This window comes from Rhamphochromis longiceps, linkage group LG23 (genome assembly GCF_057381845.1).
Source record: "Rhamphochromis longiceps isolate RC_006_pf linkage group LG23, R_longiceps_female_GT1.1, whole genome shotgun sequence".
Classification (NCBI taxonomy): domain Eukaryota; kingdom Metazoa; phylum Chordata; class Actinopteri; order Cichliformes; family Cichlidae; genus Rhamphochromis; species Rhamphochromis longiceps.
In genome coordinates, this window is record NC_140578.1 from 44,223,580 (window position 1) to 44,239,205 (window position 15,626).

At 42.6% G+C, this 15,626-nt stretch overlaps 1 protein-coding gene across 1 annotated transcript in view; it reads left to right on the plus strand.

The window, feature by feature from the left end:
- LOC146642787 (NACHT, LRR and PYD domains-containing protein 3-like) overlaps positions 1 to 15,626 on the plus strand; it is a 204,838-nt gene that overhangs the window by 115,836 nt on the left and 73,376 nt on the right. The window contains exon 7 of the mRNA XM_085397193.1: positions 6,700 to 6,873. Within this exon, the coding sequence (XP_085253319.1) occupies positions 6,700 to 6,873 (174 nt within the window). The remainder of the gene's footprint in view (positions 1 to 6,699; positions 6,874 to 15,626) is intronic.

Below are 15,626 nucleotides of genomic sequence, written 5' to 3' on the forward strand. Positions count from 1 at the left end.
TTTCAGCTTCAAACTTCTTCCAACATGTTTCTAACACGGCCACATTCCACCTTAATGGAGCTGATATCTTGTGCATCAGCACATTTTCTAAAGGCAGTGATCACATCTTTAGTTTTGGATGTTTAACTGCAGATTGTTTATGTGTTTATAGCACATTAATTACAGCAGCAGCGTTGACCACAGTGCTGTACAAGAATCCAAAATAACGATTAAAATAACTCCTAATATTAATATCACACATCAAATATCAAATAACTCTCATGCTGTATTAAAAGCCAGTGAATACAAATGTGTTTTAAGAGCAGATTTACAGAGACTGACAGCAGGAGCTGGGGCTGTTCGATAGAACGATGTATATATGATGACCATATGAAAACGTCTATCGTTTCATATCACGCTCTTTGTTTCCTGCTTATGTGTTTGTGTTTTCCAGATAAACCTTTCAAAATAAATCTGAAGATCCTGTTGAGAGTTTTCAAAATAAACACAATACAGTACTGCGGTCGCTCGTTTATCGAGTTACGTTCTAAAAATAAGTCTCAGAATGAAGTAGCAGCTTTATGTTTTACAAGTATTATAGAAGTTTTAAGGCAGTTAAACCCTCACTGCACACTTTCTACACTTTTCTCAGACAGGCATGAACATTTTCACACTTTTCTCTCTTGTTTAAACAAAGTTCAAACCTTCATAGAAAAATAAGTTCATTATTAAAGAGTGAAAGCAAAGTGTTTCTGAAATGTGTCAAATCAGCCTTTGCTGGCATTAAATGAGCTTGGTTCTGTGTGAGGAGCACTCGTCCATGGCCTGGGCTCCTCGCTGTCAGGTAAAGTTTCATAAAGCTTTTGAGTTTTTCTGCAGATAATGTTGGTGTCCAGCACGATGTTCTTTTTCCTGCGGTCACTGAGCCACAAAGCCAAAGCTGACTCCATCCTTACGATGTTCTTGTTGTGGACAGTTACAACCTTTTTGCCTCCTTGTTGAAACTATGATGGTCAGCATCTTCCTCTGCCTTTGGCTGCTACCACAGGTGCAAAACGTCTCGTCATCATTGTTGTTTGTTGGGACAAAACGTGCAAACATACAGTGCAGCACTGCAGAGTCACACTGCTGTAAATTTGAACACATTCTGTACTGTACAGGAGACACGGCACGAGATTGGCTGACAATGGTCTACAGCCAATCAGGACGCAGAACACAATGCGCTGTAAAAAACAAAAACATGCAAAATTGCACAAAAAAGATCAGCGAAACAGCGAGGCCGCCAAAGGTGAACTGTGTTACAGCGAGGGACCAGCGTATATGTGGTTGTTGGGACGATAAATGTCTTTGAGCTTGTGTCAGAAGACGAGCTGCAGCTTTCTGGACCAGCTGCAGTCTTGCCAGGCAGGTCCCACTAACTCCAACATATAAGGAGTTACAATAATCCAGCTGGGACGTCATGAAAACGTGGATCGCCCGTTCAAGGTTTTTAAAAGATATAAATGATCTCACCTTAGATAAAAGCCTCAGTTTGAAGAAAGACCGCTGTACAACTGAGCTCAGATGTTTTTCAAAGGTCACATTGCCGTCAAATATAAGCCCCAAATGTAATAATCAGAATCAGAATCGTGTTTATTGGCCAAGTATATGTGCAGACACATACAGGGAATTTGGTTCCGGTAGATGGTGGCTCTCAAGCACAGCAATGTAAATCACACACACACACACACACACACACACACACACACACACACACACACACACACACACACACACACACACACACACACACACACACACACACACACATGTCTATATATACACATTACACATACATACACAAAGCTGTGTAAACCAACTGTAAATAACGAATCTAAACGTATATACATAAAATACAGAAATGAATGAGGTGGAATGAATACTACAAAATGTACATAAGGTGCAGCTGCAGTCTGGCAGTGGGAGCAGTGTGACAGGTCAACGGTTAAGAAGGGAGATGGCGAGGGGAAAGAAACTGTTCCTGTGTCGGGTGGTCCTGGTCTGCAGGCTTCTGTACCGTCTGCCAGAGGGCAGCAGATCAAAAAGTCTGTGTGCAGGGTGTGAGGGGTCTGTGATGATTTTCCCTGCCCGTTTCCTGGTTCTTGAGAGGTACAGATCCTGGATGGAGGGCAGGGACGTGCCGATGATCCTTTCTGCTGCCCGTACAGTCCGCTGCAGTCTGCTCCTGTCCTGTTTAGTGGCTGCTCCATACCAGACTGTGATGGAGGAGCACAGGACAGACTCAATGACCGCAGTGTAGAACTGGATCAGCAGCTCCTGTGGAAGACTGTACTTCCCCAGTTGTCTCAGGAAGTACATCGTCTGCTGGGTCTTTTTGAGGATGGCGTTGATGTTGGTCTCCCACTTCAGGTCCTGGGAGATGGTTGTACCCAGGAACTTGAAGGTCTTCACAGTTGACACAGGGCTGTCTGATATGGTGAGAGGGAGCAGAGTTGAGGGATGTCTCCTGAAGTCCACTGTCATCTCTACAGTCTTAAGAGTGTTCAGCTCCAGATTGTGCTGACTGCACCAGAGTACCAGCCGCTCAACTTCTTGCCGGTATGCAGACTCATCACCATCTTGAATGAGGCCAATGACAGTGGTGTCATCTGCAAACTTTAGGAGTTTGACAGCCGAGTTCTTGGAGGTGCAGTCGTTAGTGAAGAGGCAGAACCGTAGTGGTGAGAGGACACATCCTTGAGGGGCACCAATACTGAGGGACCGGGTTTCAGAGGTGATCTCCCCCAGCCTCACTTGTTGCTTTCTGTCTGTCAGGAAGCTGGTGATCCACTGACAGGTAGCTGGTGACACGATGAGCTGGGAGAGTTTGGAGGAGAGAAGTTCAGGCACAATGGTGTTAAAAGCCGAACTAAAGTCCACAAACAGGACCCTGGCATAAGTTCCCGGGCGGTCAAGGTGTTACAGGATGTAATGCAGCCCCATGTTCACTGCATCATCCACCGACCTGTTTGCCCGGTAGGCAAACTGCAGAGGGTCCAGCTGGTGGCCTGTAATGTCTTTCAGATGGGCTAACACCAGTCGTTCGAAGGATTTCATGACCACAGACGTCAAGGCGACAGGTCTGTAGTCATTCAGTCCTGTGATGGTGGGTTTCTTGGGAACAGGGATGATGGTGGAGCGTTTGAAGCAGGAGGGAACTTCACACAGCTCCAGGGATCTGTTGAAGATGCGAGTAAAGATGGGAGCAAGCTGTTCAGCACAGGTTTTGAGGCAGGAGGGTGAGACGCCATCTGGTCCGGGGGCTTTCCTGGGCTTCTGTTGGCTCACATCCTGAGTGTGTATTCTGAGTTTCAGGGAGGAGGAAAGGGGGGTGAGAGGTGTGGTGGAGGTCGTTGAATCTGGATGCGATTTAATAAAAGAGCTGAACCAGTCTAATAGAGCGCCCTTGATGCCGCCATGCTCCAATGGTGAGATCAAAATGCTGTGGTCAAGGCACCGGTCAGATCCAAAAGCACAGCGGAGTCTCCTGATCAGTGGCTGATAAAAGATCATTAAGAACTTTTCAAAGTGCAGTTTCAGTGCTGTGAAGAGCTTTAAAACCAGACTGAAACCTTTACAACAGATTGCAGCTGAACAAATATAATCTTTTACAAAATCTTCGACAGGAAGGGAAGCTTTGAAATAGGCCTGAAGTTTGAGCGGACAGAGGATCCAGATCAGGTTTTTAGTACAGGCTGTACAACAGCATGTTTAAAACAGGCTGTACAACACCTGAACTAAGACTGCTGTTAAAAATCGCTAAGATGTCGGAACCAACAACCTTTAAAATCTTTTTAAACACGTGTTGGAACAACATCATTTGGACAAGATGATGTCTTTATAGCATCACATCGTTCCTCCACCTGATCAAACCACACAGGCTCAAACTGATCAAAAACAGCTGAGCAGGTGAATATTTTAGCCCCGGTGCGATCTCGGGCGAGAGTATCGATGATGGCCAAAGGGCAGCGTCCAGCTCTACGGCCGCTGAAGAGCAGACTCAACAGACGCGCGTGATGTGGATCCTACTGCTCTAAAACTGGAGCTTCTTCAATCCATTAAAGAGGACATTAGTACGCTGTTAAAAGAAGAAGTCAGAAATGCATTGAAAGAAGATTTTGACAATATAAGGGCTGACGTGCAAGGACTGAGAAATGAGATCGCTAACAGCATGGCGGCGACGTGCGGCGAAGTTGATGGAGTAAAGGTTACAGTGAAAGAAGCTGAGGATGGGCTGTCAATGTGGAGCGATGAGGTGACCACCCTGCAGTCTACAGTAGAGAGTATGAAGGAGGAGCTGTCTGACCTGAAGGATAAATGTGATGAAGGCAGGAAGCGGAGAGCTAACATCCACATCATAGGGATCCCAGAGGGCCTGGACTCGAGCTCCTCCACGGCCGTATCCGTGCTACTACGTGAAGTGCTGGGTATGGATAAAGACGTTATTGTCGACCGCTCACACAGGAGCCCTATCCTGAGAAAGCCAGCTGGTAACCCGCACGCCGTCATAGCCGAGCGTCACTACTACCAGGATTGTGTGGCTACGCCGTGCCAGGGCCCAAGCCCCGCTTGAGTTTAACGGACAACCTATTGCAATATTACGACTGGGCGATATGACCCAAAGTTCATATCTCGATATTCTTTAGCTGGATGGCGATATACGATATATATCTCGATATTTTTAAAGCCAGAAAGTTCGAACAAAAAGAGAGTTCTTAGTCAAAGCTGTGTCCCAAATCTCACACAGGCACATTTATTAACATACAGCGTAGATGTACATGAAACAATTACTCAGAAATAAATGATCAGCATTTATTAAATAATAATGCTCCATAAATAAAAGAAAACTGTTGTTTTTGTGCATAACAAAAAGCTCACAATCGTGCAGTCAAAATGTAAACAGACGCTGAGCATAATAACAAGCAGCTGCTCTGTTCCCAGGTTCTACTGCGTGACTGACAGCCTGGAGTTTGAAACCCTCTTTGTAACCGTGTCTCTTACAGGTGCCATTTATGGTCCTTATACACACTCAATACAGTAATATTACGTTGAAGCAGAGTACGTATCACTCCGCGAGGCTCCTCGTAGCTGTAATGCTCCAACAATCCATCAAGCGGTGCGACCTCGTAGCTGAGCAAAGTCGTACCAAAACATCTTTTGAAAGGTTTCTGAGCGCCGTGTAGCACATAAAATCGGTTCGAGGTCAGTAAGCACAACCAGAATTCATCCATAAGCCGCACTGTCGATTTATGAGAAAATTACAGGATTTTAAGTGCAGAAAATATAGTTTATGGTTTTCCTTTGATCTTAGCAAATATCTACGCCTCTAATTGGGACGATCACAGATTTTTCACTAATGTCTTTGCGCGGCTCCCCAATATGTCATCACACAATATCATCTTTGAGGGAGACCTAAACTGCTCATTATCTGCTATGGACCACAGTTCACACAAAAGTACACTTAGTCCAAAGTCAGCATGCGTCATTCAGAGCTTTCTTGATAATTATGGGCTGGCTGATGTATGGAGATTTCATAATCCTGCTTCACGTCAATACTCTTTTTTTCTAATGTCCATAAAACATATATTTGTATAGAAAAACGTCTCCCTTTAGTTACAGAATGTGATTATAAGACTCTGGTGATTTCTCCTCTTGTTTTTTCAATGTGTATTCCTGATGCCTGCTCCAACTATCAGCCATGGAGATTCAACTCAGTGTTGTTAGCAGATGAAGAGTTTGTCAGTTACAAAAGGTCTCAAAGAGATTTTTTTTCTATCAATCAGACCCCAGAGATGTCATCATCAGTCATTTGGGAATCTCTAAAAGCATCTGAGAGGCCAAATAATTTCATTTTGTGCCAAACAAAGTGCAACACTGAAAGAACATCATCCATAAATATTGAGTAAGAACTGGACTCTCATACAGCGAGACTCAAATGCCTTTAAACATCAGCTTATCCTGCTGATCCAAGTCCAACACTGAGTTTGTAAAAACATGTTTGTCAATCATTTTGTTTGGTTTCTGAGGAAAAAGATTCAATAAGTTGCTGCTAATACACAACATTTCATCATATTTCCTCATAACCCTCTTTTGTCTGACCATTTGATCCCATTTGAATTTGCAATAAAGGATCCACAGAGTTTGGTGACAATAATGACAGTAGATGTTTGTGTGAAAGTGCTGGAAGCAAATGAGTGTGTGATGTTCTTTCAGTGTTGCACTTTGTAGACGCTCCCTGAGCACTGGTCTCACAGCCAGCTGCACATAGAGACCAGTGTTGTTAGTCCAGGTCAGAAGATGACTTGTTGGAATGAAAATGAGCTTGTAGTTTGTCTGCTTTAATAATGTGACTGGAAAAAGGTGTTGGACTTCAAATATGTCCATTTCTGTCACACTTCACCTTTAAAAGTGAAGCCATGTGGTTCCTGGAAGGAAAAACACGACTTTTTCAAGTCTTTGTCCTGTTTTTATGAGAAATGTACGACTTTAATGTGAAACATTCAGAGTTTGTTCTCTTGTTGTGTTTGTTTGAAGCTGCTTCCTGTTGGCTTCAGCTGTTTGGAGTTTCCATTTTCTAAACTTCTACATTCTGAACCTTCTTCAGCTCTGAACAGATGATGAAACACTGAATGATTTCAAGCACTTTGTCTAATAAACTTACATCTTTCATTCTTTATACAGATTGAGGAGCTGTGGTTTGTCAGAGATCAGCTGTGATTATCTGGCAGCAGCACTGAAGTCCAACCCCTCCCATCTGAGACAGCTGGACCTGTGGGGAAACAACCTGCAGGATCCAGGAGTGAAGCATCTGTGTGGTTTCCTGGAGAGTCCAGGATGTAAACTTGAAACTCTGAGGTCAGTCAGCATGTTTTAGTTGTGCTGAGATGAATATGATGTGAAAGTTGTGCTGACACTAAACTGCAGACATCAGGCTGATATTATACTGATCCACACTGAGGATCTTCATGGTAAAGTCTGTTTTCTTCTTCTCTGGTTTAGTCCATTGACTGCAGCAGAACAATGTTCACATTTCAAACAGTGATACTCAACGTATGGCCCGCGGCCCACACGCGGCCTGCCCACCTTTCCTGATTCAGAGAGAGGGGACCCTGATTAACTGTGTAGCTTCTTCCTCACAGTTCTAAGTATCAGACACAACAATGAATAATCCACAGCTGACTGTCTTTAGCAGGTCAAAGGTCACGGCACACAGCAGACAGTCAGAAATATTCTAACTCTGATCATTTATCAGTTGTGACACTGTGAGACTTGATCAGAGGTGTGATCATCACAGCAGAGGCCTTTGTGTCAAAGTCACTGAGGATCAAACAGAAACACATGAAGCAGATTTTCCTCTTCTGGCTTTTTATAGCAGATAACCTTCAAAATATTCTGCAGTCGATCAAAAACTGAAGCAAACCATGAAGCAACATGTGAACATGAGCTGATGCTGCTGAAGTGAAGCAAAGTTACAGAGGTTTGATTACAGACACAGCTGAGAGTTTGTAATCTGTCATCATTTTAAAAAGTTTCCATGGAACAGCAGAAATGAGGCTTTACTGTCAGAGGCCGACAGCACTGAACACAACAGCAGACTGGTGGCTAATAAACAGTGAATGATGCAGAAACAGATGTTTGAAGCTGTTCTTGGAGTACACTGAGAGAGAGAGAGCTGTGCAGGCAGGAACAGCCAAAGTCAGAGAGAATTCATGAGCATATTTATCAAACGTGAAGCAGAGTTTGGATCTTCTTTTGCTGTTGCTTCACTCAGTTTTGGTTGGAGACAGATGAAACCTGCAGCTTCAGGATCTGTGAGCTGTCCACTTTCAGCCCCGACGGCGTGTCCGTGTACGTGCCGTCGAGTGAACGATCCACGCTCTGTGTTTCCATCTTTGTGTGTTTAGCTGCTCTCATTTACTGTTTTATCTGTTTGCTGCTTGTTGAAATAGTTTGTGAGCTTTAACCTGAGATTCTGGCAAAATACATTTATATTAAACATCGATTCAGGATTGAATGAATCAACATCGTTTTATTCAAATTAAAACCATTTAAATGGGAACATGAATTTTTTACAGCCGCCTCTAATGCTGGGTAATGTCAGCTGGTCCATGTGCAGCTGGCTGTGAGGCTCAGGGAGCGTCTACAAAGTGCAACACTGAAAGAACATCATCCATAAATATTGAGTAAGAACTGGACTCTCATACAGCGAGACTCAAATGCCTTTAAACATCAGCTTATCCTGCTGATCCAAGTCCAACACTGAGTTTGTAAAAAGATGTTTGTCAATCATTTTGTTTGGTTTCTGAGGAAAATGATTCAATAAGTTGCTGCTAATACACAACATTTCATCATATTTCCTCATAACCCTCTTTTGTCTGACCATTTGATCCCATTTGAATTTGCAATAAAGGATCCACAGAGTTTGGTGACAATAATGACAGTAGATGTTTGTGTGAAAGTGCTGGAAGCAAATGAGTGTGTGATGTTCTTTCAGTGTTGCACTTTGTAGACGCTCCCTGAGCACTGGTCTCACAGCCAGCTGCACATAGAGACCAGTGTTGTTAGTCCAGGTCAGAAGATGACTTGTTGCAATGAAAATGAGCTTGTAGTTTGTCTGCTTTAATAATGTGACTGGAAAAAGGTGTTGGACTTCAAATATGTCCATTTCTGTCACACTTCACCTTTAAAAGTGAAGCCATGTGGTTCCTGGAAGGAAAAACACGACTTTTTCAAGTCTTTGTCCTGTTTTTATGAGACATGTACGACTTTAATGTTCTTTTTTTTTTATACTCAATTTTTATTATAATTTACAACATTGCAACTTGTACTTGTCGATGTTCACAAGTAGGACAGTTACAGGAACTGCAATGCAGAAATGTAGATTAAAATAAGAACTGCAATTAGGAAGCACAAAACAAAACCCAAGCAAGCAAACAAACAGACAACAACATAACAAAAAGAAAACAAAACAAAAACTTTATGTAATATTAAATAACTTGTGACAAACTTAGCCGTAAATGGACAAAACGAAACAGACCTATGCTAAATTATTGAAACAGTAAAGCATGTATGGGTCGCCAACGCTCAGTAAACTATTCTCTCTGAATCCGCAGAGCAGATGTTATTTCCTCCATCTGGTAAATTTCTCTTGCTTTATCAATCCACATATTATATGAAGGTGGGTCAAGATTCAGCAATTTAATAGTGATACACTTTAGTGCTGCTGTAAGCAAGATTCTTAAGAGATACGTTTTATTGTTTTTCCCGCAAAACCCTTTGGTAAGACTCCTAAAATGGCTAACTGTTGGTCTTTTGTTAATGGTTGTTGGAAAACTGTACTGAGGACTTTAAATATGTCATTCCAAAGTGAGCAGATTTTTGGGCATGACCAGAATATATGTGAGTGGGTTCCTAAAGAAGTACCACAATTTCGCCAGCAGGTGTCAGGATTTGTAGGCTTCATTTTGGCAATTATCTCTGGGGTTCTAAAATATCTCATGACCACCTTCCATTTAAATTCTCTCCACAGCCCAGAATTAGTCACCAGATGGGCTTCACCGAACACCTCTTCCCAGGTGTCCTCTGAGATTTGAGTGCCAGTCTCAGCTTCCCACCTTGCCTTAATATCCAAAGTTGCATTTGTATTGAAACTCATAAATGTGTTATAAAAATGACTGATTAATTTTGGGGAGGAATTACTTTGAAATATTTTTAGAAATATTTCCTCAATGGGTGAGGGCTCCAAAACTTGCCTCCATTCTTTATGTTTTGTCAAAAAGCTTCTTAGCTGCAGAAATCTAAAAAAGTCAGAAGAAGGAAGCCGAAACTGACCTCAACTGTTCAAATGAGCTCAGGTGCCCATTCCTCACAACATGACAAAGTTGATGAAGCCCGCTATGTGACCATGCTCTGAAGCCAGAGTCTTCCACAATAGGAGAAAAACCCTGCAGGGAGGAGAGGCTTGATAACATTGAAATTTCTTTTGGAAGACCAAATGATTGTTTGATTCTACGCCAAATCTTTAGTGTGACCCTCGTCCGTTCCCCCATATGCACATTTTTAATTGAAATGTTAGAACAAAGCAGGGATTCCAATGATCTTTCGCACATTGTCTTCTCAATGTTTAGCCACTGAGTTTCAGACAAATCCCGCACCCATACAGTCAGGGGTCTCATCTGAGCTGCCCAGAAATAATATTTCAGGTTTGGAACAGCCAATCCCCCCTGCAGGTTTGACAGTTTTAATCTTTGGAACTTGATCATCCCTCATGTGTATTTAGTCTCTGTGTTTCATGTCTCTGTGTCGCATCGTCTGTGTTCCCACCCTCCATATTTTCATGCCCAGTCTTTTGTATTCTTAGCCATAGCTTTCCGTGTCTTCATGATTTATTATAGTATTAGTTCCCCAGTTTAGTTCTCTTCACTGTGATTCTGCCTACAATTTTTTTGTAGTTTATTGCACTTTTTTGCAATTAATGTAGTTACTATGGACTTAATGCATACATATTATTAAAATATGGGCTATAACAGTTGTATAGCAACTTGAAATGCTCCCACAAATGGCACTACAACATGTAAAAAAATAATATAAGCTCTGGCGGACTTGGTTCTATAGTAGGTCTTAAAGGGTTAAATAAATATCGTCAAATAATCGAGATTTCAATTTCAGTGAAAATAATCGTGATTATCATTTTTGTCATAATCGAGCAGCCCTACTTTTGTTTAATGAATCTGAAATTGCCCTCAATTTTCCCTCAATTTTCTCGTTTATTAAACTATTAAGCTCAGTACGTAACATTTTAAGATCGGAAAGCAAATTGGCTGTCCGTGCTTTTTTGTGTTGTTGCTCTAGGTGTTTAATTTTGGCCTCCAATTCACACCGCCTAGCCTCTTTTCTTTTCTTCCTGTCACTTGCAAATGATATTATGCGACCTCTAATGTATGCCTTGGCGCAATCCCAGAGAGTTAAAGGCGATATCTCCGGAGTTGTGTTCAACTGCAAGTAAGTATTTAGTTCAGTATGTATGAACTCACAAAACTGGCTGTCATTTAGGAGTGAGGCATTTAGTCGCCAGACTTTAATGTTCTTGATGCTCCTGTACCATCTCTGTGTCATCCTCCTCGCTCCCTCTTTGCACTCAGGCTTTGTGCATCATTAACACTCACATGAGGAAAACCAAAGTTTTACTGGGCAGAAGATGATCATCAGTGACGCTGTCTTTAAAATACTCTTGTTAGAAATGTTCGACTTTAATGTGAAACATTCAGAGTTTTTTCTCTTGTTGTGTTTGTTTGAAGCTGCTTCCTGTTGGCTTCAGCTGTTTGGAGTTTCCATTTTCTAAACTTCTACATTCTGAACCTTCTTCAGCTCTGAACAGATGATGAAACACTGAATGATTTCAAGCACTTTGTCTAATAAACTTACATCTTTCATTCTTTATACAGATTGAAGAGCTGTGGTTTGTCAGATATTGGCCTTGATTATCTGGCAGCAGCACTGAAGTCCAACCCCTCGTATCCCACAGAGGTGGACCTGAGTGGAACCTACAGCAACCTGAAGGATACAGGAGTGAAGCATCTGTGTGGTTTTCGGGAGAATCCACGATGTCGATTTGAAACTCTGGGGTCAGTCAGCATGTTTTAGTTGTGCTGAGATGAATATGATGTGAAAGTTGTGCTGACACTAAACTGCAGACATCAGGCTGATATTATACTGATCCACACTGAGGATCTTCATGGTAAAGTCTGTTTTCTTCTTCTCTGGTTTAGTCCATTGACTGCAGCAGAACAATGTTCACATTTCAAACAGTGATACTCAACGTATGGCCCGCGGCCCACACGCGGCCTGCCCACCTTTCCTGATTCAGAGAGAGGGGACCCTGATTAACTGTGTAGCTTCTTCCTCACAGTTCTAAGTATCAGACACAACAATGAATAATCCACAGCTGACTGTCTTTAGCAGGTCAAAGGTCACGGCACACAGCACTCTGTGAAACAGTTTGGAGCAGGAATTCTTGCACATTTACAAACTGACACTGCTGCACGGCATGCTGGGTAATGCTAGCTGCTCAGGTATGGGTGTGGTAACGGCTGTGAGACTCTGTGGCTGCAGAACACTGAGGAAGAGAAAAGAGAAGTGGAGGATGAAGAAAAGAGTTGGAGATGAAGCAGAAGTTTAGCTCCAGAGAGGAGATGTTTCTGTGTGGGCGGGTGATAGGTTTGTAGCTTGAACCTATTCGCTGGAACGTTGAAGACAATATAATTACACAGCAAGCAAGACCCGAAGTAGGCAAAGTTCTTCTTGTTACTCATTCAATTCAATTCAATTTTATTTATATAGCGCCAAATCACAACAAAAGTCGTCTCAAGGCGCTTCATAGATACAGAGAAAAGCCCAACAATCATATGACCCCCTATGAGCAAGCACTTTGGCGACAGTGGGAAGGAAAAACTCCCTTTTTACAGGAAGAAACCTCCAGCAGAACCAGGCTCAGGGAGGGGCGGGGCCATCTGCTGGTTGGGGTGAGAGAAGGAAGACAGGATCAAGACATGCTGTGGAAGAGAGACAGAGGTTAATAACAGATATGATTCAATGCAGAGAGGTCTGTTAACACATAGTGAATGAGAAAGGTGACTGGAAAGGAAAAACTCAATGCATCATGGGAATCCCCGGCAGCCTACGTCTATTGCAGCATAACTAAGGGAGGATTCAGGGTCACCTGGTCCAGCCCTAACTATATGCTTTAGCAAAAAGGAAAGTTTTAAGCCTAATCTTAAAAGTAGAGATAGTGTCTGTCTCCTGAATCCAAACTGGAAGCTGGTTCCACAGAAGAGGGGCCTGAAAACTGAAGGCTCTGCCTCCCATTCTACTTTTAAATACTCTAGGAACAACAAGTAGGCCTGCAGAGCGAGAGCGAAGTGCTCTAATAGGGTGATATGGTACTACAAGGTCATTAAGATAAGATGGGGCCTGATTATTTAAGACCTTGTATGTGAGGAGCAGGATTTTGAATTCAATTCTGGATTCAACAGGAAGCCAATGAAGGGAAGCCAAAACAGGAGAAATCTGCTCTCTCTTTCTAGTCCCTGTCAGGACTCTTGCTGCAGCATTTTGGATTAGCTGAAGGTTTTCAGGGAGTTTTTTGGACATCCTGATAATAATGAATTACAGTCGTCCAGCCTGGAAGTAATAAATGCATGAACTAGTTTTTCAGCGTCACTCTGAGACAGGATATTTCTAATTTTAGAGATGTTGCACAAATGGAAGAAAGCAGTCTTACATATTTGTTTAATATGTGCGTTGAAGGACATGTCCTGGTCAAAAATGACTCCAAGGTTCCTCACAGCGTTACTGGAGGCCAAGGTAATGCCATCCAGAGTAAGAATCTGCTTAGAGACCATATTTCTAAGCTTTTCAGGGCCGAGTACAATAAGCTCAGTTTTATCTGAAATGAGAAGCAGAAAGTTATGCATGAGGGAGACCTGCCTGGAGCCAAGTGTCGTTCCCCATTGCACTCCTTTTATTGTGGTTACATGAATATGCATAGGGTCATTAACATATGACGTCTACATAGGTATACATGTGAACAAAAAATACTGTGTGTGTGTGTGTGTGTGTGTGTGTGTGTGTGTGGGGGGGGTCAGAGTGTGACCCCATAAATGACTTCCCTAAACCTGCTGGTCTGGAAGTTCAACAGTTCATCTAAACAAAAGGCACTTAGCCTAAAACAGATATAGATACGTTTATCCTGCCATAAAACAATAAAACAAGGTACGACCTCTTCCCATGCTCCCAGGATGCAGGTGTGCATTCCAGTGTGGAATACACACCAAGCCTTTGCAGCCTGCTAAAGATCACACATCCTATCAGTACACAATTTATTATACACCTCTAAGAATATATGGTTAAATATTTCTAAGCATAAATGACAATCAACAATACAAAACCTAACAGCGGGGCTCAGGCAGCTCCGCCCACACAGTGACAGTGAAGCAGGTGAAGAGCAATAAATGAAGACAGCAGACAGGATTTGATAAGCTGATGTACAAACATGTAGAAATGGGCCCATACAGACTGAAGCGTGTCTCCTTTGCATCTTCCATATTTGATACTGAGAGTTTCCAGAAGAGCAAACATCAAACACGCCTCCAAACATGTGACGAGTCAGACTGACATCATTTCTACAGAGAACAGTGTGAGCTCTCAGCAGGTCACTTCAATAAGAAGGACAAAGTGCAGCAGGAATGACTAAACCCACTAACAGTCTGATATCCCCGTGTTCCTGTTGTTCTACAGCGTCATCATTAATGCTGCTCCACCACCATCACTGCAGCTGACCAATCAGCTTCTGTCACGTCATGTGACGCTCTGTGACTCAGACTGGAGAAATGCTAAATGGCTAACCTGAAGCTAACCTGAGAAACAGTCAAAGTACTGATGATTCCTACAAAGTGTGTGTGTTCAGTATGAGATGAGTGTGAATGAAACCATGGAGGAGCGGGCCGTGGCTGCTCTCACACACGTTTGCTGCAGGGGCGGAGCTACAGAAATGTTCATAGGGGGCAAAATCAAAGCCATTATTGTTGACACATATGCAGCTGTTACATCCTGTAATATGCATTAAATATGGTTCAAATACATTAAATGCATTAAATATGCATGTTTCATATAAATATAGTCTACAACGGTGTTTCCTTCAGCCCACATAAGGAAACAGTTGAGTCAGATAAAGACAGAAGGCCTTTTCCACGTCCCTCTGCTCAGTGTTAAAGTGCTGATGATGTTCAAGCTCAGGCAGCAGGAGGGATTTCTAAGCATCCTTCACTGATCCACAACAAAGGTCCAGAGTTTGATCCCTCCTAGTAGGACAGGAAACATACTGATAAGAGTTTCAAAGTGTCTTTGTAAGCAGACATGATTGAAATGAGCCAGTCTGAGTTTGGTTCCTGCAGTTTGTGCTTCATAAACAGAGCTGAAGCAGAGGCAGCGTGTGCCTGCAGGTGAATGTACACTGCTGTTATAAGAGCTGTGGAAACTCAGGTCAAAAGGACGTAACCACACTGCTGACAGTTCCAGGACAGTCACAGAGTTACAGCATCATTTGTGACCATAAAGACAGAAAGCTCATCCAAATCCTGGGATTAAAAGTCTGTCCTGGTGGTGTCCAGTCAAACACGTCTCTGTGAAAGCTTCAATCCAACAGGCCCCAAAGTCCTTCTGCTCATTTCCTCGCCGGGTTCTTGATGCTCCTGTACCATCTCTCTGTCATCCTCCTCGCTCCCTCTTTGCACTCACAGTCTTTGTGCATCATTAACACTCACATGTGGAAAACCAAAGTTTTACTGGGCAGAAGATGATCATCAGTGACGCTGTCTTTAAAATACTCTTGTTAGAAATGTACGACTTTAATGTGAAACATTCAGAGTTTTTTCTCTTGTTGTGTTTGTTTGAAGCTGCTTCCTGTTGGCTTCAGCTGTTTGGAGTTTCCATTTTCTAAACTTCTACATTCTGTTTCTTGTTTTTGTTTTCTCTATTGTGGACTGCTGTCCCCCACAATGGAGCTCAGAGTTTTAGGGACAATGGTGTTCTTTATCACATTTTTCACGGCA